This window comes from Tamandua tetradactyla, chromosome 20, assembly GCF_023851605.1.
Source record: "Tamandua tetradactyla isolate mTamTet1 chromosome 20, mTamTet1.pri, whole genome shotgun sequence".
NCBI lineage: Eukaryota > Metazoa > Chordata > Mammalia > Pilosa > Myrmecophagidae > Tamandua > Tamandua tetradactyla.
The window spans coordinates 62751522-62778654 of NC_135346.1; the positions used below are offsets into that span (position 1 = coordinate 62751522).

At 54.6% G+C, this 27133-nt stretch overlaps 2 protein-coding genes across 5 annotated transcripts; both read right to left on the bottom strand.

Annotated features, from left to right (window-relative positions):
* Window positions 1–1123: 1123 nt before the first annotated feature.
* Window positions 1124–18512, bottom strand: LOC143664241 (obscurin-like). 4 transcript variants are annotated; one of them, XM_077137914.1, is made up of 9 exons: window positions 18145–18512; window positions 17063–17371; window positions 16276–16542; window positions 14618–14896; window positions 13835–14110; window positions 11820–12095; window positions 9864–10139; window positions 5296–5571; window positions 1124–3615 (listed from the first exon to the last, which is right to left on the bottom strand). In XM_077137914.1, exons 1-9 carry the CDS (start codon window positions 18353–18355, stop codon window positions 3227–3229), a joined length of 2559 nt encoding a protein of 852 aa, XP_076994029.1. In that variant the 5' UTR covers window positions 18356–18512; the 3' UTR covers window positions 1124–3226. The 4 variants fall into 4 exon arrangements, with proteins under 4 accessions (XP_076994029.1, XP_076994028.1, XP_076994031.1 ...); XM_077137913.1 differs by having other exon boundaries at window positions 14618–14899; XM_077137916.1 differs by lacking the exon at window positions 11820–12095 and having other exon boundaries at window positions 14618–14899.
* LOC143664383 (obscurin-like) lies at window positions 18437–25013 on the bottom strand. The gene is made up of 4 exons (XM_077138004.1): window positions 24848–25013; window positions 20494–21493; window positions 18555–18772; window positions 18437–18502 (listed from the first exon to the last, which is right to left on the bottom strand). Exons 1-4 carry the CDS (start codon window positions 24851–24853, stop codon window positions 18437–18439), a joined length of 1290 nt encoding a protein of 429 aa, XP_076994119.1. The 5' UTR covers window positions 24854–25013.
* Between the last annotated feature and the right edge of the window lie 2120 nt (window positions 25014–27133).

The following is a 27133-nucleotide window of genomic DNA, read 5'->3' on the forward strand; positions in this document are numbered from 1 at the left end:
AAACCACAATGAGATATCATCTCACACCCACCAGAATGGCCATTATCAACAAAACAGAAAATGACAAGTGCTGGAGAAGATGCGGAGAAAGAGGCACACTTATCCCCTGTTGGTGGGAATGTCAAATGGTGCAACCACTGTGGAAGGCAGTTTGGCGGTTCCTCAAAAAGCTGAATATAGAATTGCCATATGACCCAGCAATACCATTGCTAGGTATCTATTCAGAGGACTTAAGGGCAAAGACACAAACGGACATTTGCACACCAATGTTTATAGCAGCGTTATTTACAATTGCAAAGAGATGGAAACACCCAAAACGTCCATCAACAGACGAGTGACTAAACATACTGTGGTATATACATACGATTGAATATTATGCAGCTTTAAGACAGAATAAACTTATGAAGCATGTAATAACATGGATGGACCTAGAGAACATTATGCTGAGTGAGACTAGCCAAAAACTAAAGGACAAATACTGTCCCACTGATGTGAACCAACATTAGAGAATAATCTTGGAATATGTCATTGGTAACAGAGACCATCAGGAGATAGAAATAGGGTAAGATAATGGGTAATTGGAGCTGAAGGGATACAGACTGTTGAACAGGACTGGATACAAAAACTCAGAAATGGATAGCACAATAATACCTAATTGTAATGTAATTATGTTAAAACATTGAATGAAGCTGCATCTGAGGTATAGTTTTTTTTTTCTCTCTATTATCGTTTTATTTCTTCTTCTGTTGTCTTTCTATTTCTTTTTCTGAATCGATGCAAATGTACTAAGAAATGATGAATATGCATCTATGTGATGATATTAAGAATTACTGATTGTATATGTAGAATGGAATGATTTCTAAATGTTGCGTTAGTTAATTTTTTTAATTAATAAAAAAAAGAAATCAGAACCGTGCTTCCTCCAGGGCTCTCAGGGAAAATCCTTTGCCTCTTCCAGCTTCCACTGTTCCTGGTCATCCTTGGGTTGTGTCTGCACCACTGCAATCCCTGCCTCTGTGTTCACACAGTCCTCTCCTCTCCTCCAGGTCTTCTCCTCGTCTTTCTCTTACATGGACATTTACCACTGGATTTAGGCCCCCCTCCCCAAATCCTGGATGATTTCATCTTGAGACTTTAGCGTAATTGTATTTGCAAAGATCTTATTTCCAAAGAAAGTTCCATTCTGAGGTTCCAGGTGGACATACATGTTTGGGGAACATCAGTCCATCCACTGTATCAACCACTGTGCCCCGGGTAACAGAGCCAGTAACTGACAGGAGTGAGAGGCGACCCAGCAGGCTGACCACACCTGCACACACTGACCCCCTTCATCGTCCTGCCTCAAAGAAGGGGAATCAAAAGCCCCAAGAGCAGACACACCATCAGATGCCACAGCCAACCACCCCAACAACACATACCTTCTTCTCCAGAGGCTCTCTTTCCTGGGTTGCCTCATGCTAGGGGAGGCTGCGTGGCCCATGTAAGCCAAGGAGAAATAGAAAACACCTCCTTGAAAGACAGACATAGCCAGTGATACCCTGTATAGGCAGAATTTTAAAATGCCCCAAGATTCCCATCCTGGAGCACACACACCTTCTCCAGGTGTTCAATAAAACAGTAATCTAGGTGCATCTGTGAAGGGTCTTGTAGCCATAATTAAGGTCTTTAATCAGTTGACTTGTAAAAAATCAAAAGGGAGATGATCCTGGGTGGGCTGGACCTAATCAGGTGAGCTCCCAAAAGGAAAGGGGCTCTTTCTGGTCAAAGAGATGCAAAGGTGGAGGGGACTACATGGTACAAAATGCAGGTGGTCTCTAGGAACTAAGAGCAGCCCTGGCTAACAGCCAGCAAGGAAACAGGACTCTTAGTCCTACAAACGCAAGGAACTGAATTCTGTCAACAACCTGGATGAGCTTGGGAAAGACCCTGTGCTGGTCTGAAGCTATTATGTACCCCCAGAAAAGGCCATGTTCTTTTAATCCATCCATGTGGGTGCAGATCTTTTGATTATTTTGTTTCAACTGAGACGTGACCCACTCAATTCAAGGTAGGTCTTAATCCATTTTACTGGAGTCCTTTACAAGAGGATAAAGGACCAAAAAGCCCCCAGAGATGCTTGGATAGAGCTCAGAAACAAAAAGGATCAGCAGATGCTGGCCATGTGCCTTCCCATGTGCCAGAGGAACCCCAATTACCAGGCCTTTCTTCAGAGACGGTATCTTCCACTTGATGCCTTAATTTGGACATTTTCATAGCCTAAAACCATAAATTTGTAAACTAACAAATCCCTATTGTAAAAACCAACTCATTTCTGGCAATATTGCCTCCCAGCAGCTTTAGCAAACCAAAGCAGACCCCAAGAAAACTCAGCCCACTGGCATCCTCATTTTGGTCTTTAAGGCCCTGAGATTAGAACCCAGTCACACCATGCCTGAACTTCTGACCCGCGGAACCATGAACTACTAAATGGGTATTGTTTTAAGCCATTATGTTTGTGGTAACTTGTTACACACCAATTGAAAACTAGTATACACCCCTTCCACACGCTTCCTGCCTTAAAGGTGAAGGCTGGAGCTATGGAAGCCATCTTGTGACCATGAGACAAGAAGCATCAGAAAGAAAAATTTAACACGCTCAGTATGGCATGGACTTAAAAACAGAAAGAGCCTGTGGCCCTGTGATAGGCTGTTAGAAATGGTCCTCAACGATTCAGACCTCTCTGTGCCCAGAGCCCTTTTGCAATGAGATGTGCCACTCCAGCTATCACCAGCGAGGCCATTTGGAGAAACCAACACCCTTGAAACTAGACTGGTCTTAGGACTTGCTCTGAGCAACAGAACAGGGAGGAAGGTACGTTCTGGAGATGCCTGAGAACAGGCCCTAAGGAGCCTTGGAGGTTCCCTGAGGGAACCCAGTCTCCACATAAGGAAGCCCATGCTATCTACACAGAGAAGGAGGCCTGGGGAGGAGACGTCACAAGAGGGAGGCCACAGAGGTGAGAATAAGGTCTCAGACACAGGTGTGAGACCCAGCCGCCGTCACAAGAGGAAAGAGATCCGCCATCCCACCAGCCTCCATGCATCAAAGCCATCCAAAAGGGGATATCAGACATGTGAATAAGGCCACATTGGACCCTCCAGTCTCAGGACCACCACAGGGAGGAGAGACAGACTCATGCGAAATGAAGTGACTGTTCTTTCAGGCCTCGAAGTTTGGGGATGATTTGTTATTTGAAAATAAATAACTGATTTAGGCCCTGAGCACAGCAGTAGCCCACATTAAATACTTCTTCCAGGCATGGTCCACTCAGAAGATTAAATGTCTGCCCAATCAACTGACCTGTGACGTCCAGGCGGAAGGAGACCTTCTGGCCCCCGGCCTCACAGCTGTACTCCCCGGCGTCCGCCTTGCCCGCCTGCTGCACCACCAGCCGCCGCCCACGGCCCGTGGCCTCCACGCGCACTCTCGAGCTTGCGTTGAGCTTCTTGCCGTCCTTGTACCACGTCACCTCCGTCTGGGCCTGGGCCACCTCGCAGCTCAGCGTGGCGCTGCTCCCCGCCTCGGCCTGCACCTCGCTGCGTGCCGGCTGCTCCTTGGCAAACACCACCTTGGGCTCTGGCGGACAGGGAGGAACACGCGCGGTCAGGGTCTCAGACCACACCTAGGACATGGCACAGAACCTGGAGCTCACGCCAGAGCCCAGGGATGGCCAAGGCAGGAAAATTCCGACTGACAAGGAAGACACCTACAGTATCTAACAACAGAGACAGTAGAACAATGTGTAAATGAGAACACAGCTCTTCGGGTCTATGCACACCCTAAAACGGTTCACAAGGGATTTCAGCTCCAGCCCCGCATTCATCGCAGGGCTCTACCCACTCCTGAAGCACACGTGGATTCCGGCCACAGCGACGCACGTGCGCTTGCACGCTTGCCCATCCTGCTCTCGGTCCTCCGCTCTCCAGGCCTCCACCCGCGCCCTTCTCACAACGGTACCCCGAAGGCTGTACATCAGGGCTGGGGCCGCAGCCAAGGGGGCCGCAGACGGCAGGATCGTGAGCATGAAGGCGGAGGTAGCCCGGCGCATCCCACCTTTTTAAAAGCCCGCCCGTTTTGTTCGCTTGGGCCTACACAGGAAAGGCGAAAAGCTGAGTGATACGTGGGCCAATCAGGAGAGAGGGGCGTGCCAGTGTAGGCCAATCAAGACAAAGCTGTGTCCTTAAGTACGCCAATCAGCAGAGCAATGCGCCACGCATGAACCAATCAAAGGATAGCTGAGTGCGGGACGATGGGCCAATCACGAGGAAGCCGTGTGCCCCATGTAGGCCAATCAAGAGGAAGCTCAGTGCCCCCGTGGGCCAATCATGAGGAAGCTGAGCGCCCCACATGGGCCAATCAGGAGGCCGAGTGGCTTCACCCAGCCTGGGGTCTTTATCCCTTTGCAGTGGCTGAGGTGGACAGCTCCCGCAGGGAGACAGGAGGGAAGGAGGGATGGATGGACAGATGGTAATTATTAACGGGACAGTGCTCAGAGGGAGCAGCCCAAGCTGAGCCATAGCGAGTGAGGAGCAGGCAGGCCTGGGAGGGAAGGGTATGGAACATAGCGCCTTGCCCTACGTACCCCATCATGACTCATGCCCACATCCCACAGAGAAAAGTCCCCATGCCACCTTAGGGGCTGTTCCACCCGTGCAGGCCCGAGCCTAAGCCGAGACCCTACCACCTGGATGGCCGTAGGACAGCCGTTCGCAGCTGCACTGGCCCCTGACACCAGCTTCTGGGCTGTAGCACAGGACTACAGAGACAACTGGGGGGCCTGTGCCCTGCATGTCAGCCCCCGGCTGGAGGCTGAGATCCGGTCTGCACCACACCCAGCGACCTGAGCTGAGCCAGAACATGCGGGGGGTAGCAGAGGACTCCAGTGGCCCTGTGGGGACACATCCTAGCCCCTGACCACTCCCAGACTGTAGGAGTGGCCAGGGCTCTGCTCTCCACTGCTAAACCAAAAGAACGCAGTGACCTAGCAGCAGGAGTGGGATTTTCTTCTAACAATAAGCACAGGGCAATGACAGAGTCGGTTCTGCCGTGGGTCTGCTCCGTTCTGCTTAGACAAGGACACAAGACCTGCAGGATCTGGGAGATGGCATGCAAAGCTAGGGACCAAGATGCTGAGGGCCACCAAGAGGGAAGCTGCCACAGTCTTGGAGTGCATCGGACTGTTCAACTGTGCCCTTGGGAGTTTCACACACAACACTCGAGGGTTTCCTCTGCCCTCCACCCATTGCTGGGACTCACCTGTGACGTCCAGGTGGAAGGAGACCTTCTGGCCCCCGGCCTCACAGCTGTACTCCCCGGCGTCCGCCTTGCCCGCCTGCTGCACCACCAGCTGCCGACCTAGGCCTGTGGCCTCTATGTGCACCCTCGAGCTCGCATTGAGTTTTTTCCCGTCCTTGTACCACGTCACCTCCGTCTGGGACTGAGCCACTTTGCAGCTCAGTGTGGCGCTGCTCCCCGCCTCAGCCTGCACCTCACTGCATGCCGGCTGCTCCTTGGCAAACATCACCTTGGGCTCTGGGGGACAGGGAGGAACACACAGGGTCAGAGAGTCTACCTAAGTCAGGAAGATTGAAGGAAAAGAAGGTCTGGAAAAGGAGGTAGAATATCACAAGTTTCTACCTCTTGTGTAGTGGTTCTGCCACTAGCTGTGTTCTGAGCAAGTCCACCTCCTTCTGAGCACCAAATACCATGATCTGTTTATACATTCTACACTGATAGCACATGGGATCTTTCCGGGTGGAGATGTTTTAGTAAGTCATTTTCTGTGCCCCTCTAGGAGAAAAACATAAGGGTTCTGATGTGTGCAACTCTCAGGCTTACTAGATGATGCCAGAGTTTTCGAAAATGACTGTCTGAATAATATTCCCACCATCGGTGCATGGGAGCTCCTGTGGCTCCACAGTCTCGCCTACTCTTTATTCTGTCGGCTGTAACTTCTTGTAAACTGCTCCATGAATCTACCTGTGGCTCTAATTTACAGCTTCTTAATGCCTATCACTGAGGAGCAGAAGCACATTTTTCCCAAAGTTTATTGGGCATATAAGTAAACTCTTCCATGGTGTCACTGCATAAGTCTTGCGCACAAATTTTTATAGTGTGGGTTATTTTTTCTTATTATTCTTTAGGAATTCTTTATATATTTTTAATGCTAGAGCTACCAGAGTAGTCAAGATATTCTCCACCTTTGTGCTTCCTTTTTCACTCTTACATGGTGTATTTTAATGAAGCAAAGACATATTTAATGCCATGAAATACATTAACTGCACCTTTTGAGGAGCGCATGTCTTTTGTATTAAGAAATCTTTCCTTATTCAGTTTCTTTAAAAATACACACAATTTTCTAAGAGGGTAATATATTACCTTTCACATTATCTCTATTACCCTTCAGTTGATTTTTTGTGTGTGTGGTGGGTGGTAGGGTCTAATTTTTTTCCATATGGTTTAATGGCCCACGCACTGTTTGTGAAAACTCCATCCTTTTCTACACCATACATATGACAATGTGATAAAAATAAGGATATGAGGGTAATATTCATGCATAGGTCTTTCTGAACTTATTACTTTGTTCCTTTGGTCTTCACTACCTACATTTAAAACACTGTCCTCATAAAAAGGGTGAATAGATGGTAGAGCAAATTTTGTCTTTGTCAATAGTGTCTTCTTCACACTTCACTCTTGGATATAGACTGCCATGTTCAACGCCTCTCCCAAAAAAATCTGCTGGGATTTTCATTGGGAATAAATATCTCTGATTTTCCATGGATATCTCTCCATTCATTTAGGTCTGTACTGCCTCTCAAAAATGTTTCCCAAAATTCCCCACAGGGCTCTTAAAATTTTTTAACTAGATATGGCATTTGAAACATGATACTTTGAACATTTAAATCTGTTAAAATTTCATTTTCCAGTTGCTTGTAGCTATTATATAGATGAAATAGTTGGAGACTTCAGCACACCACTCTCACCCATGGATAGGACATTTAGACAGAGGATAAATAAGGAAACAGGGACTCGTATAATATGATAAATGAAATAGACCTAACAGACATTTACGGAACATGACACCCACTATAGCAGAATATACACTCTTCTCAAGTGCTCACGGATCATTCTCTGGTAAGGGCACATGCTGGGTCCCAAAGCAAAGCTCAATAACATCAAAACTACTGAAATTATACAAAGTACATTCTCTGGTCATAAAGGAACGAAACTGAAAATCCGTAACAGGTGGAAGACTGGAAATTCACAAATTTATGGAAGTTAAACAACACACTCTAAAATAATCAGTGGGCCAAAGAAGAAATTGCAAGAGAAATCAATAAATTAAGATTAATTAAAATGAGAACACAACATATCAAAACTATGGGATGAAGAGAAGGCAGCATTGAGAAGAGCATTTATTGCCCTAAATGCCAACATTTGAAAAAAAGAAAGAGCTAAAATCAAAGACCTATCTGTACACCTGGAGGAACTAGAAAAAGAACAGCAAACTAATCCTAAAGCAAAAAGGAGAGAAATAACAAAGATTAGAGCAGAAATAAATGAAATTGAGCATGAGAAAATATTAGAGAGAATCAAAAAAAGCAGAAGTTGGTTTGTTGAGAAAATCAATAAAATTAACAAATCCTACAATAGACTGACAGAGGGAAAAAAGCGAGAAGATGCAAATAAAATCAGAAATGAGAGGGGAGGACATTACTACTGATTCCACAGAAATAAAAAAGATCATAAAAGGATACTATGAGCAACTGCACGTCAACAAATTAGACAACTTTGATGAAATGGACAACTTTGTGGAAACAGCACAGCAACCTACATGACTCTAGAAGAAACAGTAGACCTGAACAAACCAATCACAAAAAAAGAGACTGAACAGGTCATCAAAAGCCTCCCGACAAATAAAAGCCCAGTATCGAATGGCTTCAAATGTGAATTCTACCAATTATTCCAAGAATTAATGCCATTCCTGCTCAAATGAGTCCAAAAAATTGAAGAGAAGGGAACACTACCTATAACCTTGTTCTATGAAACCAAAATTACCCTAACACCTAAGCCAGACAAAGAACAAGAAAAGAAAATTCCAGATCAACTTTGCTAATGAATATAGCTGCAAAAATCCTCAACAAAATACTTGCAAATAGAATCAAAGAGCATATTAAAACAATTATACACCATAATCAAGTGGTCTTTACCCGTGGTATGCAAGGATGGTCCAATACAAGAAAATCAATTAATGTAGTACACCCACATTAACAAATCAAATGGGAAAACCATTAATACACAAAAATCAGGAGTATTTTTATACAGTAGTGATAAGTAATCTGAGGAGGAAATTTAAAAAAATTCCATCTAAAATAGCAAATAAAAGAATCAAATACCTAGAATAAACTTAACCAAGGATATAAATGACCTATCATGGAAAACTAGAAAACACTGCTAAAAGAAATCAAAGAAGACATAACGTAGGTGGAAGGACATAACGTGATCATGGATTGGAAGACCAAATATAGTTACGATGTCAGTTCTACCAAACTGATTCACTGATTCAACACAATACCAATCAAAATCTCAACAGCTCACTTTGCAGAAATGGAAAAATCAATAATCAAATATATTTGGAAGAGCAAGGTACCCCAAATAGCCAAAAATATCTTGAGAAAGATAGTTAAGTTGGAGGACTCACTCCTCCTGACTTTAAGGCATATCACAAAGCTACAGTGGTAGAGAAAGAGCATAGTACTGGGATAAGGATAGATAAACGGAATTGAATTGAGAGTTCAGAGAGAGACACTCAGATCTATGGTCAAATGATTTTTGGTAAGGCAGCAAATTCTACTCAACTGGGACAGAATAGTATCTTCAAATGGTGCTTGGAAAACTGGGTATGCATATCCGAAAGAATGAAAGAGGACCCCTATTGCATACTGTATACAAAAATGAACGCAAAATGGATCAAAGACCTAAACATTAGAGCTATGGCCATAAAAGCCCTAGAAGAAAATGTAGGGAATATCTTAAATACCTTGTGGTAGGGGATGTTTTCTTACACCTGACACCCAAAGTGCAAGCAATGAAAGAGGAAATAAATGGGTGCTCTTCAAAATTGAATACTTTTGTGCTTCAAAGGATTTTGTCAAGAAAGTGAAAAGGTAGCCTATTCAATAGAAGAAAATATTTAGAAACCACAACAATACAGTGAACTATACAGGGTTTTTTTTTTTTTTACATATACGTAAAAGAGAACATGAATATCCAAGTCAAAAAGAGGAAACAGATTCAAAGGCACCTAAAATTTTGATACATTAAGGTGCAGTCTTGATATAACTCCAGTATGAGAGGAGTGAGGCAAGGTCTTATGTTACCAGGACAATGGAAATCGAACATCTCTAGTGAATGTGAAGATCAAAGTGGTGCTGGATGAGGGTAGGTGGAAGCTACCCAGACCACCCAAAAGGAGGAAATCCACAGATTCCCAGGTGAGAGGTAAAGAGTCTACCTCGGACCAGAAGCACCAGGTAGAGCCAGAGGCCACACACCGAGATACACAAGGAGGATTCAGGGCAGGTGTAGGGAACATGTGATTCAGTATTACTGCATGGCCACTCCACTGGAGGTATATAAGAATGGACCCTCTCCCTTTTGTACGCTCCCTTCCCATTCGAGCTCCCTAGACCCTGCCACTGACATGAAATGGGACACATAAGGGGTGACGTCTCATGAAGATGCCCACAGAAACCATCAGAGACCTAAGCCAATCCCACCATCAACTCCAAACAAGGCTGAGTTACCATCCCTAAAGAACCCACCTGTGACGTCCAGGCGGAAGGAGACCTTCTGGCCCCCGGCCTCACAGCTGTACTCCCCGGCGTCCGCCTTGCCCGCCTGCTGCACCACCAGCCGCCGCCCACGGCCCGTGGCCTCCACGCGCACTCTCGAGCTTGCGTTGAGCTTCTTGCCGTCCTTGTACCACGTCACCTCCGTCTGGGCCTGGGCCACCTCGCAGCTCAGCGTGGCGCTGCTCCCCGCCTCGGCCTGCACCTCGCTGCGTGCCGGCTGCTCCTTGGCAAACACCACCTTGGGCTCTGGCGGACAGGGAGGAACACGCGCGGTCAGGGTCTCAGACCACACCTAGGACATGGCACAGAACCTGGAGCTCACACCAGAGCCCAGGGATGGCCAAGGCAGGAAAATTCCGACTGACAAGGAAGACACCTACAGTATCTAACAACAGAGACAGTATAACAATGTGTAAATGAGAACACAGCTCTTCGGGTCTATGCACACCCTAAAACGGTTCACAAGGGATTTCAGCTCCAGCCCCGCATTCATCGCAGGGCTCTACCCACTCCTGAAGCACACGTGGATTCCGGCCACAGCGACGCACGTGCGCTTGCACGCTTGCCCATCCTGCTCTCGGTCCTCCGCTCTCCAGGCCTCCACCCGCGCCCTTCTCACAACGGTACCCCGAAGGCTGTACATCAGGGCTGGGGCCGCAGCCAAGGGGGCCGCAGACGGCAGGATCGTGAGCGTGAAGGCGGAGGTAGCCCGGCGCATCCCACCTTTTTAAAAGCCCGCCCGTTTTGTTCGCTTGGGCCTACACAGGAAAGGCGAAAAGCTGAGTGATACGTGGGCCAATCAGGAGAGAGGGGCGTGCCAGTGTAGGCCAATCAAGACAAAGCTGTGTCCTTAAGTACGCCAATCAGCAGAGCAATGCGCCACGCATGAACCAATCAAAGGATAGCTGAGTGCGGGACGATGGGCCAATCACGAGGAAGCCGTGTGCCCCATGTAGGCCAATCAAGAGGAAGCTCAGTGCCCCCGTGGGCCAATCATGAGGAAGCTGAGCGCCCCACATGGGCCAATCAGGAGGCCGAGTGGCTTCACCCAGCCTGGGGTCTTTATCCCTTTGCAGTGGCTGAGGTGGACAGCTCCCGCAGGGAGACAGGAGGGAAGGAGGGATGGATGGACAGATGGTAATTATTAACGGGACAGTGCTCAGAGGGAGCAGCCCAAGCTGAGCCATAGCGAGTGAGGAGCAGGCAGGCCTGGGAGGGAAGGGTATGGAACATAGCGCCTTGCCCTACGTACCCCATCATGACTCATGCCCACATCCCACAGAGAAAAGTCCCCATGCCACCTTAGGGGCTGTTCCACCCGTGCAGGCCCGAGCCTAAGCCGAGACCCTACCACCTGGATGGCCGTAGGACAGCCGTTCGCAGCTGCACTGGCCCCTGACACCAGCTTCTGGGCTGTAGCACAGGACTACAGAGACAACTGGGGGGCCTGTGCCCTGCATGTCAGCCCCCGGCTGGAGGCTGAGATCCGGTCTGCACCACACCCAGCGACCTGAGCTGAGCCAGAACATGCGGGGGGTAGCAGAGGACTCCAGTGGCCCTGTGGGGACACATCCTAGCCCCTGACCACTCCCAGACTGTAGGAGTGGCCAGGGCTCTGCTCTCCACTGCTAAACCAAAAGAACGCAGTGACCTAGCAGCAGGAGTGGGATTTTCTTCTAACAATAAGCACAGGGCAATGACAGAGTCGGTTCTGCCGTGGGTCTGCTCCGTTCTGCTTAGACAAGGACACAAGACCTGCAGGATCTGGGAGATGGCATGCAAAGCTAGGGACCAAGATGCTGAGGGCCACCAAGAGGGAAGCTGCCACAGTCTTGGAGTGCATCGGACTGTTCAACTGTGCCCTTGGGAGTTTCACACACAACACTCGAGGGTTTCCTCTGCCCTCCACCCATTGCTGGGACTCACCTGTGACGTCCAGGTGGAAGGAGACCTTCTGGCCCCCGGCCTCACAGCTGTACTCCCCGGCGTCCGCCTTGCCCGCCTGCTGTACCACCAGCTGCCGACCTAGGCCTGTGGCCTCTATGTGCACCCTCGAGCTCGCATTGAGTTTTTTCCCGTCCTTGTACCACGTCACCTCCGTCTGGGCCTGAGCCACTTTGCAGCTCAGTGTGGCGCTGCTTCCCACCTCGGCCTGCACCTTGCTGAGTGCTGGCTGCTCCTTGGCAAACACCACCTTGGGCTCTGGGGGGACAGGGCATAGGAAGGGTCACACGGGTCCAGAGACCTTTTGTAGGTAAGGTTCCACCATAACAGGACTCTACATCCAACCCACGGCTCCCACCGTGAGGACCTTCATAGTCCAGGAGCTGGACATGTGGAGCTTCCCATGCACAGGTGGCTCATGCCCTGGCCCCAATGTGAAGGACTCATGGACACAGAGAGGACAGGCCTCAGCAAGCCTGATGGACAGCCAGGCCTGGGTGTCTGCAGGACAGACAGATGGCAGGCGTGCATGGACAGTGTGGAGAACCTCCCATGTTCCAGGAGGGAGGGCAGAGCTAGGACTCTGAGGACACAGCAAAAGGAGGCCCAGGGAGCCGACAGTTCTTAATAGGTGCAGAATGCCCTGCGACAAATTCTCACTTCAATCTTCCCTCTCACAGTCCCTGGAATCCATCTGGTACATTTTCTATAGGAATACATCTCCATCTTTATCACTAGAACCACCTCCACTTTCCAAACATATCACCCAGTTTAGTCCAGCAGTGCAAGAACTACGTCACATTTTCTGCTTGGCACATGTACCAGCCATTTGATTTATAAAAGTTACTACAGATTACTATACTGCTGAAGGTTTTTAAACATTTTAAGTCTGAAACGCCAATCTGCTTGGCCCTGGAAGGCAGCAGGTATAAGTGGTTATATATGTGCATGGCTTTGTGAGGTCTTTCTCTCCTCATGCCCTACACGGGGCTGGGTGTGCTGGACAATGGCCCATGCACCTAAGAGCAGGCTGTTGCAAGACACAGCAGTGGGTGTCAATCCAGCTTGGGTTTTGCTATTGCACAGAAACCCACAAAAAAGGCTCTATGGAGACCCCAAGAGCCCCAAGGGGAGAACCCCTCTCAGAGTTAGGGTCCACCCTTTGTGTCCTCTCAGGCTCTGTTTCCCCATTTTTCAAATGAGGATAAAGGCTTCAAAACTACTTTTTTTAATGAAATGCACAGGCTTGAGCCTAGCCCATGGGGCACAGGAGGTTTTGTCATGCCTGTGAGAGGTCCCAACTACAGAGGCGAGTCGAGTCACCGCCAAAAAGAAAATGATCATCAAAGACACAGGGCCCAGTATGGGAAAATCCAAAGCGAGGGTCACTGCCTACCAAAGAAATGCTAGCTGGTCAGATCCAGGGGTCAAGGTCAGATATCTTTCAGAGCAGGAACGCCTCCCCCAGGCACCCAAGCGCAGGCTGTTGCAAGACACAGTAGTAGGTGTCAATCCAGCTTGGGTTTTGCTGTTGCACAGAAACCCACAAAAAAGGCCAGAAGCAGGTGCCATGGGGCTGTGGCAGGGACTGTATCACTACCCAGAAGTTAGCTCAGGACACAGCTCTGGCAGGCCTGACTGCAAGGCAAAGCTCTGTCAGAGCTCAGCTAGTCTGAAAGCCTAGAGGGATGATGGAGACTCACAGGCAAAGGGAAAAGACTTCTACTAAGGCCTGGGGTAAAACCAACTTAAGTTGATCCTGTCTTCTTGTTATCTTTTATTTTCTCTTTCACAGATTCTTCACTCCTATAAACGTTAGTTTTCTGATGTGACATCTTGCCCTCCACCCCCCGCCCCAACCACTTACTGAAAAGGATTGAATGGAGGGGATCACGGAGCACAATGATTACAAGTGCTGGATGCAGCCAGACGTGCTCCCCACCCCACCCAAGCCCAGGCACACACTCTCGCCCACACCTGGAAGCAGGTGCTCTCACCTGAGACCCGGAGCTGGAAGTCCATGGAGTCTTCATCCACACGGCAGGTGTAGGTACCTTCATCCTGCCTGGTGACCGAGGTTGCCACCAGCCGGTGCCGTGTCCCTGTGTCCTCCTGTGAGAAGTGCCTGGAGGACTGACTGAGCTCGGTGCCATCCTTGTACCAGTGCACGCTCACGTGGGCCTCCGAGGTCTCACACTCAAACTGGGCCTGGCCCCCAGCAAACACCTCCACGCAGCCACCAGCCGCCTCCTTGTTCAGAAAATGGGTGAGCCCTGCAATGGCACAGAGGGTATCACTGGTTTGGGGGATAACTGGGCAGGGTGTACAGACCCCAGTGTTAGGAGGCCCTGACTCTGAAGTAGCCACACACCCAACCACAGGCATCCCCAGGGGATGGCTACGAGGCTGTGGGTGCTCAGAGCTTATGGTGATTCTATGGGGATTAGAAGACCTTGGGGCTTATATAGTCCCAGCCCAGCCCTGGAGCCCCCTTCAGAGAGCCTATGAGCAGGGACAGAGCCAGCCTCAGCTTGCTTACTCCCAATGATGAGGAACTCACTACCCACCAAGGTGGCCATTCCACTGTTAGAAAGTTTTTCCTGTGACTGAGATGAGGCTGTCCTGCCAACCCTGCTCCCCAACCCCTCTCCCCACAGGGTCCGCACAGCTCTGACATCCCCTCAGAGGTCAGTCCCAGTGGTTCGGGGACACAGGGCATTCCTCCATGCCACAATGAATAGACCCCGGTGAGTTAGACCCCAGTTTGGCCAGCTGATCACCTTGCACAGAAAGCTGGTAAGCGATGCGGTCCCCGCGGCTGAGGCACTCGTACAGGCCTGCGTCATCTCGTGCCACATCTCGCACCAGCAGCACCCGCTGCCCAGCCGATGCCTGCACTTCGTACTTGGGGCCTGGAGGCAGCGCCCGGCCGTCCTTCAGCCACGTCACAGCTGCCGCCTGGTCCGACAGCTCAGCCAGGAGCTGTGCCTCCTCGTGCAGCCGTGCCGACACCTTCTGCGCTGTGGCTGGTGGCGGCTTGCTAATGGTTGGTGCCAGGGCTGCTGGGGGACCGTGGGCAGTGGGGGCCAAGGGAAAGGGGACCATCAGCACAGAAGGACAGAGTTAGAGAAAAGCAGGGCAGAGGGGGCCATGGGCAGAGAGGATCAGACAGAGACGGGGCCGCCATGAGCAGAGAACAGAATTCACAAAGACAAAGAGATGGGAAGAGACAAAGCAAGAGTAGGACAGAGACCCAGAATGGAAAGAAAAAGTGATTAGAGAGAAAGAGAAAGAGAAAGAGACAAAATCAGGGTAGACAGAAAGCCCAGGGAGAGAGAAATGTAAAGGAGAGGCACATTGGAAAAGTAAAGGGGGACAGGGAAAAATGGAGGAGAGGCAGAACCATGAGAGATGAGGGGGTGTGAGAAACCAAGGATGGTATAGGGTGGGAGTGAGGGGAGAAACCAGGGGATGCATGCAGAGAAGGCGAGAGAGAGAGACAGAGAAGGGGTGTAGAAAGAGGAGAGGGAGGCCAAGACAGAGAACACAAATGTATAAGAGAAGAAAAGGAGACGAGATGGGGAGTGGGGAGCAGGGAGCAGGGAATCGTGTGGGAGGAGGTAGGACAGACAGTGAGAGGAGAAAGAAGCAGACACAGGAGAAAATATGGAGAAAGATACAACCAAGAAAGTAAGGGAGAGAGGGAGAGGGAGGGTAGAGAAGAGAAGAGAGAAATGTTCAGAAGGGAGGAGGAGTGGAAGGCAGACAGTTGGGGACAGTGCCATCGGGAGTACCCTGAGCAGCTACCAAGGCTTGGACCCCACCCCACAACCCACATGGAGCTCCAGCCAGGCCTGGGAGTGAACACCCCTCCCTGCCCTGCCCTGCCCTGCCCTGCCCCAAGGAATCATCCTGGGCAGAGCCCCAGCAGCCTGCCTGCTGGCCAAGCAGGGAGAAGCTGCAGGGCAAAGGACAGCTCTGGGGATGGGGGACAGAGGAGGTTGACATGGGACCTGGCTGCTGGGACCCACCACGGGGCTCCCTCTGAGTAGGCACAGAGCTCCCAGTGCCCAAGGATATTACCGTGCTCCCCAGGGAATGTTCGGAACAGGGTGGGCTCAGCTCACAGTCCCTGGGATGGGGGTTCTGAAGGGCAGGATACCTCCCAGTAGGTATCTCAGGCAGGGGAGGCTGGATGTGCTTTTCCCCATCACCTTGCCTCAGCCCACTCTTCTGCCCCCAGCCAGGCACAGAGCCCTCCAGGGACCAGAGCTGTGACCATTACCTCTGAGAGGCAGGTCCTCTGTGCTTTCTTTCCATTCTGGGTCTCTGTCCTATTCTTGCTTTGTCTCTCCCCATCTCTCTGCCTTGGGACCACGCCACCAACCCTGTACAACCCCAGGGAAGAAGGAAGGGTCACACCCGGGAGCACCCCTACCTCGGACCTCCATGCGGATGCTGCTCTCGATGCCATTGGCCACAAACTTGAGCTCAGCCCCGTGCAGGCTGGCGGGCACCCGGCAGATGGTGAGTGTGTGGCAAGTACGGTCGCAGCGGATCACGTACATGCTGCTGGCCCTCAGAGCCTGCCCATCCAAGAACCACTCGCCATCTGAAGCCATGGTGAGGTCCACGGAGAAGGTCACCTCTCCGCCCTCCACGGCCTCTACTGCCTTCAGGGGTATCTTCACAGCCAGCTGAGGCACTAGGGGAGGGGGGTGGCAGGGAGGGGCATCAGGAAGGAATGAGAGTCAGGGAAGAGGGTTGGATAGGGCCCTCCCCTCCTTTTTCTCTACAACCAGGACAAAAACGCCGCCTCCTCCAGGAATCCCAATGGTCAAAGGCTCAGTGGGACTGAGGCGAAGTTCATGTTACCTGCAAGATGCCCTCAGGATTCCACAAACCCTGCTGGGGTGGGCATAGGTCCTCAGCCTGGCCCCCTGGGGTTTCGGCAGACAGATAAGCTCCTAGGGGAGCCATAGCCCTGTCTCAGGATCCCCTCTCTCTCCCACCAAGGAGTCTCCAAAAGTGGCAGGACGCTAGTGAGACCCCCTAATAAAGAGGCTCTAGGCTGTCACTCCAGCCTCACATGGAAGCTGAGCTGTGCTTCGGAGCTGAGGCGAGCTCAGGGGTGGGTGGTGCCCATGTGCCGTTACCAGGAGACTGCAGAGAACACAGCCTTTCCCAGGGCCACCTTCAAGCCCGGGCTTGGGGACCCCACTTACCCAGGTGCACGGTCCCCGGGAATTCGAGGTAGGGACTCTGGCCAAAGCTGTTCACAGCTGCCACCCGGAACTGGTAGTCGCCCTCCTCAGCCACGCCGGCCACAGTCAGCTCAGGTGTGGACACCCATTCAGCCTCGTGACACCGGCCCCAGGCGTAGGTGCCCAGTCGTTTCTTCTCCACCATGTAGCCTTCGATGGGAATGGGCCGGTCTCCAGCGGGTGGTGGGGACCAGCCGAGGGTCACAGAACTCTCTGTCTTGGTCTTCACCAAGGGGTCCGCCGGAGGGAGCATGGGGGGCTTCCTGGGAACTGGGAGGGGCAGTCCCTGGCATGAGAGCACCGTTCCCCTATCCCCGGTCCCGGGATCACCCGGGAGGGTCCCAGCACCCCCGCCCCTCCATGCTGAGCTGCTCGGGTGGGTATGGAATGGCCATGGTTCTTGTGCAGGTTGTGACACCGTGACCCCAGCCCTGGACCCACTGTGATCTCTCTGGCTGCATCAGAAAGGACAGCACACAGGCCTCAGGACAGTAGCTGTCCATGTGGCCTTGGGAAGGTCCCCCTCTGGGCCTCAGTCCCCATTGGTACATGGCAGACTTGTGCTGTGGTGTGATGGGGATATGCTGGGAGAGGCTGGCAAGGGGAGGGGACCACCAAAGGCTGGACTGACACTCACAGACCCACGTCCCCATGCCCAGGCTGCCTGTGCATCCAGGCCACGTCTGGCTTTTTGCCTTCCAAAGCATCTTCTGATTTGGTTAACAGGGCAGTGGCCACCACTCCGAACCTACAGACGCCTATTATGAATCTATAAACTACTGCCCAACCCCAGAGCCTCTTAAGAGTGCGAGAAGGTAGCAAGTAAGACCAGATGGTCCCAGCACACCAGAATGACCACGGCAGAGCTGGTCTCAGCTTCCCCCGCTCCGCCCCGCCCCCCCAGGCCTCCAGCACCATAGGGAGCCCCAGCGTAGGAAACCAGGAGGCCCTGGGGCCAGATGTCACCCGGCGGACGGAGGCAGGGATGGCCCCGAGCCCGGGAAGAAACGCCCAGTCCCAGGAACACTCCCACAGGCCCTTACCCGACACACAGAACTGGGTGGACGTCCGGCAGTCCCCCGCCACGAAGGCCACCTCGCCTGCGTCCTCCAGGCTGCAGTGGGCGATGGTCAGTGTGTGGCACGTGCCCTCGGCAGTGATGGCCACGCGACCCCCGGCCACCATTTCCTCCTGGTTCCGCAGCCAGCGGACGGGGCTGTGTGGGCTGGCCAGCTCCACGCAGAACAGAGCCATGTCCCCCGTGCGCACCGCAGTCTTGCGAGGGAGCTTCCGTGTGAGGTTGCCTGAGGGGAGCGAGAACCCAGGGCCAGCTGGTCAGACAAGCCAACGCCCCGGCCCAGGCCCCGCACCCCCACCCCCGGCCGCCGGCCCTCGGCCTGCCTTGGACGGAGAGCTCGGCCACCGTGCGGCTGCCCTCGGGGGTCTCGCAGACGTAGACGGCGTCGTCGTCGGCCGTGACGTTGCGCACGGTCAGCCGGCGCTCGGTGCCCGCCTCCTCGATGCCGTACTTGGCGCTGGCCCAGAGCCGCGTGTCCTCCTTGTACCAGGTGGCCTCCGTGGCAGGCAGGGGTACCTCGCACTGGAACGTGGCCGACTCCTTCTCCCGCACCTCCAGGTCCTGGAGCCGCTTGGTGAAGGGCACGGCGGGCTCTGCGGGAGAAGAACGGTGCGGGTGTGCGGGAGCTGGGCCAGGGGACCGGGAGTGGCGCGAGGGGGCGAGGCACGGCGGAGCAGGAGGAGCATTGCAGTGGACGACAGGAAGGTCAAAGGCACCCAGAGGTCAAAGATGGCGGCAACGCAGAAGGAGGGCCCCAATAGAGTTCCAAAGATCCAAACAGTGCAAGAGAGGCGAGAGCAATGAGCAGGTGTATGGACAGGCAGGGGACAGGGAACAGAACTAAAAGGCAGCATAACTCCCACCCCAGAATTGGAGAACATGAGGAACAGTAGCAGGGGACGCCAGGAGAGAACCACCACAGAGAAAGTGCCCTCACTCAGGGTCCAGGCAGGAGGAACAGGGGAGGGGCATTCTGGGCCCCAGGGTGGAGACGTCAAATGCTGGTGGAGCTGAAGCCCTCCGAGCCCTGGGTATTCCCGATCCCATCCTCACAGGGACCCAGGAGGGATGCAGGGCTAATTTCCCCGGACACTGAGGCACAGAAAGATGTAGGCACCCTACACGAGAACCCATGATTGGTAAGAACTGGAGAGGGGCTTGAGCTGCAGCGAGAGGCTGGTCTTGGGAGAGAGAATAAGGGTGTCCCAAACAAAACCTGTCCATCCATGCTGGTATCAGGAGGCATCCTCCACCCCGGGAGGTGCAGTGCCCTCCTAGACAAGTATGCGAACCTGCCCAGAACTGCCTTGGAGCCTACACTCTGGCACAACCACCAGATCCCCAACGCCTGTGGCAGCACAAAGGTTTAATCCCTGCTCCTGCCCTTCTCCCCACCTGTGCTAAGGAGTCCTCTGTCAGCATCTTGTGGGAGGGGTGGGGGACCTGGCTGGGTCACCCCATCGGCCTGCACAGGGCAAGCTCAGCCCCAGGGGCAAAGGTAGAGAGAGCGTTGCATGCGCCAACCATCTATCTCCTAAGTCCCTCCTGTTCTGACAGCTTGCAAGTCTGGGTCCCCTCAATACCCTAGGAGGGCCCCAAAGTTCTGCCTCCCTGGAAAGGTGCTGGTGGCCAGGTTTCCTGCAGGGGGTTCACCCTGAAATAGCATGGAAGTAATGGGTGAATCCAAAGCTCGGGTCACCCCACACAGTTTGCACGTGAACCCCAGCTTTCCAGGTTGGGACTTCCCATTGACCTCAGGCTCATGACCTCTCTGATACCCGTTCATGGGGTTGCAAGGTAGGCATGCCCGGGTGCATGTGTAAAGCACCGTACACACATCCAGGTCCAGGAGCTCCATCACCGGTCATCTATTCCTTATTAACTATAGTCTGGCTCCTGTCATATCACACACCCCAAAGGAAATAGGGGTTTCCATGCTGTGCACGATCCAAACTTTAACCCATCTCTGGCTCTTGAAGATGAGTCAGAGAAGCTGGGAACAGAGTGTGGTAGGTAAGTGGGTGAGAAGAGCTATGCAGGTGACAAAGTGGTTTCCTCTTTACTCATTGTGACTCTTGCTAAAACTATAGGACAGGCTGGGGTCCTGGCCACCACCCCACATCCCCACCACCACCCCCAAGTTGCCTTCTTTCACCCTGGAAGAGTGAAAGCTGTCAAGACCTTTTCAAACTCCGAATTCCGTGACTGCCCAGGCACCTGGCAGGGAAGGGCAGCCTGGCCGAGGCTTGGAAGGAGCCTGGGTTCAGCGGCAGCGAGTCCCCTCCACTGCCCCTGCGAGGGAAGGGAGGCTCACCTCGCACCACGACCAGCACGGAGCTGTAGGTCTGGCCCACGAGGTTGGAGGCGGTACAGGTGTAGAGGCCGCGGTCCGTCTGCTTGCAGAAGAGAATCTTGAGCACGAAGTTCTCCTGCGCGTCCTCATATACCATGTGGCGCCGGCCCTCGACCACCAGCTGCCCGTCCTTCTTCCACACCGTCTCGGGCTTGGGCTCGCCGGTCACAAAGCAGCTGAGCCGTGCGTGCTTGCCCTCGGTCACCGTGCAGGTGCGGGTGCTGACGCCCGGGGGCGTCAGGGGACACTCGGTGCGCATCTGCTCGCGCCGCCGCTGCAGATGCGCTAGGAGCGCGGCGGTGGAGCCCCCCGGCGGGCCCGGTGCGCCCGCGTCCACCACGAGCGCGGCCGCCGCGCTGGCCGAACCCAGCAGGTTCTCGGCGTGCACCGTGTAGGTGCCGCCATCTTGGGGGCGCGCGGCTCGGATGCGCAGCGCGCTCGCCTCGCCGTGCGCCTCCACGCGCACCCGGTGGGCATCGGGCGCTGCGGGCTCGCCCAAGCGGCGGCCGTCCTTGGCCCAGCTCACCGCCAGCGGGGGGCTGCCCTGCACACGGCAGCGGAACGTGGCGTCGGCGCCTTCGCTTACGCGGATGGACGTGGGCCGCAGCAGGAAGTGGGGCGCCTGCTCGGCGAGGGTGGTGTCGGCGCCCACCTGCAGGCTGACTGCTGCGAAGGCCTCCCCGATGGCGTTGCGAGCGCGGCACACGTACTGTCCGCTGTCGGTGAGCGTCAGGTCCAGGATGGACAGGCGGTACAGGTCACCGTCCTCGGCCAGGCGGAAGCGCGCGCCCGCCTCGATAGGCTGCCGGTCCTTCTCCCAGCTCACCTCCGGCACCGGGTTGCCTACGATCTGGCAGCTCAGCGTGGCATCCTTGCCCACCGACACCAGGAAGGCCTTGGGCCGGGTCAGGAAGCGGGGCGCGCCACTGAATGGGGAGCAATCCATGGTGGCGGCGGGGACCTGGGGTGGGTGGGTGCGGGCGGTCAGAGTGAGGATAGTGCTGGGTGTGTTCCGAGCCCCCAGACGGCACCCCACCCACACCTTCCCCATGCAAGGCCACCTCCAGGACCAAACAGCCCCCCTGGCAGAACCTGCCCTTGCAGATTCTTTGTTCTGTCTATCCTGGAAGGCTCTGATCCCCTTTGGGAAGCCTATTTCTTCCCCCATACACTGCTGCCACTAGGTGCCTAAACTGCCAGTCTTTCCCACTCAAAAAGGGGACTCCCTCCCCCGACAGGGCCTGGCCATGGGAGGCCACAGCAGACACGCTGTAGTCCCTGTCACCCTCACCACACATAGAGCCCTGCACACCCAGAGGACAGGCGGGGTCTGCCCCCTTTGCGCACCATCAGCTTCCCCTACATGACTCCCGCCTCCTCCAGTAGTCCCTCTGTGCTCCACACAGGTTCTGCCCACCACTGCACCAATCCGCCCCACTTGAGATGCTGCCAACTGGAAGCCCCATGCTCAGAGCCCGTCTTGGAGAAATAATCCAAGCCCCAGCTAGCTGAGAACCAACCCAGCGCCAGGGCCAGCCTGACCTCTTTATTGCAGGGTCTTCCTCCCACCTTCACCCCCAAGGTGAATGCACAGAAAAGATATGGAAATGCCCTCCCCAAGTGGGGGTCTCCTTCTCAGCACAAGGACACCAAGCACTCCTGGGGTGCCTGCACCCTCCTCAGGCTCGTGGCCCAGAGCTCTTGCTGTCTGTGATTTCCCCCAAGTAGGTGGATGGCCCCTGATGGCGGGGGCCCATCCTCGTTCGCCCCACAGGACCTGGCCTGGGATTGGGAGTGAGGAGGGTTTGGGGTGCAGTACACAGCCCATGATGTGGGTTGAGACGGACAACCTGGAGACCGCCACAGACTGGAGTGGGCAAGGCCAGTGACATCCTCCCCACCCAAGAAAGACTGGGGGCCTACAGGGTAAAACCAGCTACACTGTGCTACTTTCAAGCAGCCTGGCCTCCGCCCCCCCCCCAAGCTCCCCCACCCCCAACCCCCAGTTCTCAGCTCCGGCTGCAGAAACAGGGTCGCAATCGGAAATCTAGGTTTGCTCCTCAGCTGTCAATGCCACAGACCCCAGGCTGACTGCCGGCCTCTGCCCACAGCCGGGGCAACCTCCTAACACAGGTGCTGAAGGACAGACTGGCTCTGTCTACCCCTCAGCCAACACAGGTGCTCCCCCACTCGTGCTTTAACTTCCCTATAACGAGGGGCACGCATGACTGTCCTGCTTGAGGTACTGCTGAGCCACGGCAGCCTTGCCCCAGCAGTCACCAGGGTGCCCTGCTGGGTGCCCACAGTCTGAGCCTCTGTCTCTGGGCCTGGGATGCCTGCTGTGGAATGAGTCAGGCTGAGTGTTCTTTGAACCCCTCCACCTTCTGGTCCTGTGATTTGGGTACCTAATCCCCTTTAATCCTCTGCAAGGAGGCTGAGCCCAGACCAGGGCTGGGCTCCAGGGGATGGGGCAGCGGGTGCCAGGCTGCTGACTCATCGTGCAGTCAGCACCTCTGCCCCCGCGGCATAGGCTGGGCCAGGGAGAGCCCAGGGAGGGCCATGTCCATAGCAGGGACCACTGCCCAAGTCCAGCCCGTCTCGACCCCAGCTCCCACGGGTGCTCCTAGCCAATCCTTTCTCCTTTGAAGGCCTTGGTGTCCCCAGCCATGGGAAGGCAACAATGACATCAGCCCTTCCCAGCACCCACCCAAATCACATGGCTGGTCTGTAGGCTGCCCAAATGCAGGAAACTGCCTCTTCCCCATCGCCACGCCCCACCACCCAGTGCTGAGCCCAAACATGCAGGAGTCAGTGGGGGCTGCACCAGGGCTGGGAGAAAAGGGACTTAGGGGCCCTGTGGCCGCCCAGCCCAGGAGAGAGGGAGCAGCCCCATGACTGGCCATGTTCAGGGTGAGCTGGCTCCACCCTGACATGACATCAATGAATCCTGGCCTGGCAAGGGTGGACCAAGACCCCTGAGAGCCTTTTAAGGGTTGCCAGGGTTAGTGCCTAAACTGCCTGCCCTCTGTCCAGGGCCTGCATTAACCCTACGGGGTCTGGGAGGGGAGTAAAGGTGAAGAAGGCTTTTGCCAGGACCCCACCACCCTTTGCCCCACATGGCCCTGCCAGGCAAGGGGTGCCACCTCCGATAGGAACAGAGGCCAGAGGGGGCTCCCTGAAGACGACAGCGTGGGGCACAAGTGGGCCAGACCCTAAATTCGGTCTGTCCTCCCTCCCTCTCACCCCACATATCAGAGGAGGTGGTGCCATGGGCTGGGGGAGGGCCCAAGGCCACGTGGGGTGGGGGGTGGGGTCTCCCAGGAAGGCCTCTGGGCACAGGGACACCTGCAGCACCTCCTCCCGCAGCCACGTGTGGGCTACATGCAGCCATATGGGTGGAGCAGGAGCCTCACCCTCAGAAAAGAAAAGAGAGACTTGGTCACCAGCCTCTTAGGGACAGTCCTTTCCTGCTCTCAGCTGCCAGCCTCAGAGCTTCCCTCGGGTCCTGCCAGCGCCTTAGGAGCCACCCCCCTTCCCAGCCTGAGGTCCTGCCCTGGAGCCCAGAAGTCCCCTCCAGCTGACCTATGCCCTGCCCACAGCCCCCTCAGCCACCTTGGCAGCCCTTCTGCCTTGCATTTACAGAGCTTTTCCCCTCTGGGTTTTGCAGGACTCCTGTGCTCAGTTTTTTAGAAAAGCCCAGAGCAGGCAATAACCCACAGACACTGACACCAGAAACTGGTGCTGACCTCCCTGGGCCCCATCCTAGGAGCCCCACCTCACCAGCCCACTCCCTCTTTCCCCACCACCCTAAGAAGGGACCAGCAGCCTGTCGCCACAGGCAGAAAAGACTTCTGAGGACCACCCTGAGCCAGCCCCTCACTTTAAACTCCAGAGGCCCATCACTCCCCTCTATTCTAAGGGAGATTCTTTCCTGGAGTCAGGTATCAGATGCCCCTCTGGCTGTCCCCTTGGCTGAGCCAACAGGCCCAAAATAGCCCCAGCTGTCAGCGCACATCTCAATGGAGCTGGGGGCAGGGCCGGCCAGACCCCCAGGCGGCTGTCACAGCAGAGCCAGCTATGGCATGGTAGTGGGCGCTGCTGCAAGCTCCAAACCCCCTGCCCCAGGCCGGCACTGGCCTATCCCCTTCCCTCGCTGCAAAGCTTGGGGATCACAGATGGTGGCAGCGGCTCAGTGAGTTCAGTTCCCTGCCCAAGGGAGCAGCCCATGCTGGCCAGACCCTGCTGGTCCTCCACCTCCCAGAGCCGTGACCTTCAGCTAAGCTCTGTCCAGGGGCACGGGATGGGGTGTCCTCACCTGCATATATGAGGGCTCCGCTCAGCACCAGAGCTGGGGACACAGATGGTGAGGCGGGAACCACGGCCTTGCTTTCCCCGCAGGCCCAGGGGGCAGAGGTGCCGGGGGCGGCTGGACTGACGCTGCTCTCGCTGAGCTGCCTGCACTCCGGCCCTCCCTCAGACTGGACAGGGACGAAAGGACGGGCAAACGCTGTCAGCTGGAGAGGCTGGGCCCACCCTCCCCCCACCCCCCACCCGGCCAGGCCAGCCCAGTCCAGCCCAGCCCTGCCCAGCTCCAAAATAGACCGGGTGTCATTGCCCGGGGATTTGTTTTCACCCTCAGGCCTGAGGAAGGCAAAGGGCAGAGTTTGGAGTAGGGGCCCGGGGCCTCCATCCTTAGACCAGCACTCCTGGAATCCAGGAGGGTGGGAACGAAGGAACAATCCCTGCAGCCTGGCGCAGGGGGCAGGACAGCCAGGAGCCCGAGCACCAGCCACCCTGGCCAAACCCCACTCTGCCAGGTCTGCTCTGTGACCTTGTGCTGCTGAGGGAGCCTCAGTTTCCTTCCCCTGGCACAGGTGCCCCTGGTCCCTCCTGGCGGGGGCTGCTGAGAGCGGACGTGCGGGCCTCCACCTTTGCAGGGTCTCCTTAGGCAGTACTTGGAGGATCTTCTGCCATCTCTGAAGTAATTCTGGGGTCCCTTGAGAATTCAGCCTGGGACCTCCCTTGCTCAGAGGGATGAGGGGCCCCAGCCCAGGCCAGTGCAGTCAGCAGGGGGGCAAGGGAGGCAGGTGGTACCCCCTGCTTCATGCCTGAGGAAGAGGCTTGCCCTCCAGTTGTCCCTGCCCCAGAGACAGATGTAAATGGGGCCTCCTAGGGCCTGAAACTGCCAGGGGAGTGGGGATGAGCTTTGCCTGGAAGAGACCTAGCAGGGAGCCAGGGGCCACAGGGAAGAACCAGTCTTTCCCCTCCCACACTCAGGGCCCAGGTCTGACGGAGGAGGTAGGGCTCTCCTGCAGGGAGCATCCAGCTGAGGGTCAGGGAGACCAGGGCCAGAACTCCTAAACAAGCCCCTGCATCCCCAGTACCCACGGCAGTCCCCTGCAGGTGTGGGGACAGGCTCAACCCAGGAAGACTCCCCAGGCAGGGGTCAGGCTGTTGGAGGAAATGGCCTGAACAAAACTCCAGAGGCTGGAATGAGAACATCAAACCATCTGACTGGCCAGGAACGGGTCCAACCCCCACCATCTCCTGGGTTCACCCTAGTCTTTGTCACCTGCTCTCATCCCTGAGCTAACTCAAGGGTACCATGTCCTCACCTGGACCCCACACCTGGCCCCAGCTTCCAGGCAGGGACAGCATGCACCACTGCACATTTTTCAGGTGGGGAAACTGAGGCTGTTAAGTGCAGACAACGTTACCAGGGTGGCATAATGAGTATAGTAAGAGCTGGTGCCATGGGCCCCAGAGACTGTGGAAAACCCCACTCATGCATGTGTGTGTGTGTGCACAGCCAGGCCACACACCTTTCTGGGGAGAGGGCTGAAGCACCCTCACACCTACCTCTGCCACAGAGAGGTATAGGCCAGAAGGAGAATTCCACGTTGTCTGGGGTCCTTGGGGACCTCCTAGAAGTAAGGCCTTAGAGGCATGCACAATTTATTCTTTAAGCCTTTTTTATTTTTAAATATAACAGCGATACTGGAAGCTGAATACGATCAACTCAGAGCTGGATGGAGCATGACAAGGGGCTCACCTGGCACCTGTATCAGAAACCCCACCTTCCACCTGCCCAGCGGAATCACTTGGCTGCTGCTTAGAGCTTTCTTACCCTGTGTCACCCCGAAACACCACACTCAGCTTTGCCTTTTGGTGTTTATGTCTCCTTTAAGCTATGGAGACATGTATGTAGCGCCTCCCTTTTGTTTCTATTTCCTGGCACTGTAGTTGTCAAAGAAGGAGGGCAGAGGCTGGGTCTTGCCAATGACAGTCCCCTCCCCCAGTGTGTCTCTCACACCGTCCAGCAGGGTCTGGTGGGCCTGCTGAGGCCACGGGAGGCTTGCAGGCCCCAGATGCTTTGTGCCTGGGCATGGCAGGCCACGGGGGCTGGCCAAGCCTCTTAGTCCTGCCCCACCCACCTGCTGGGACGCTCTAAAGAGAACGTTCACTTACTGCCTGTTTGGTCACTGGAGATGGTGGGGAAGTTTGATGGAACCCAGAAAATTATCGTCTGAAAGCTAATCCCTTCCAGTGGGTGTAAACCTCTTGTGAGTGGGACCTTTGATGAGGTCGCTTTCACTGAGGC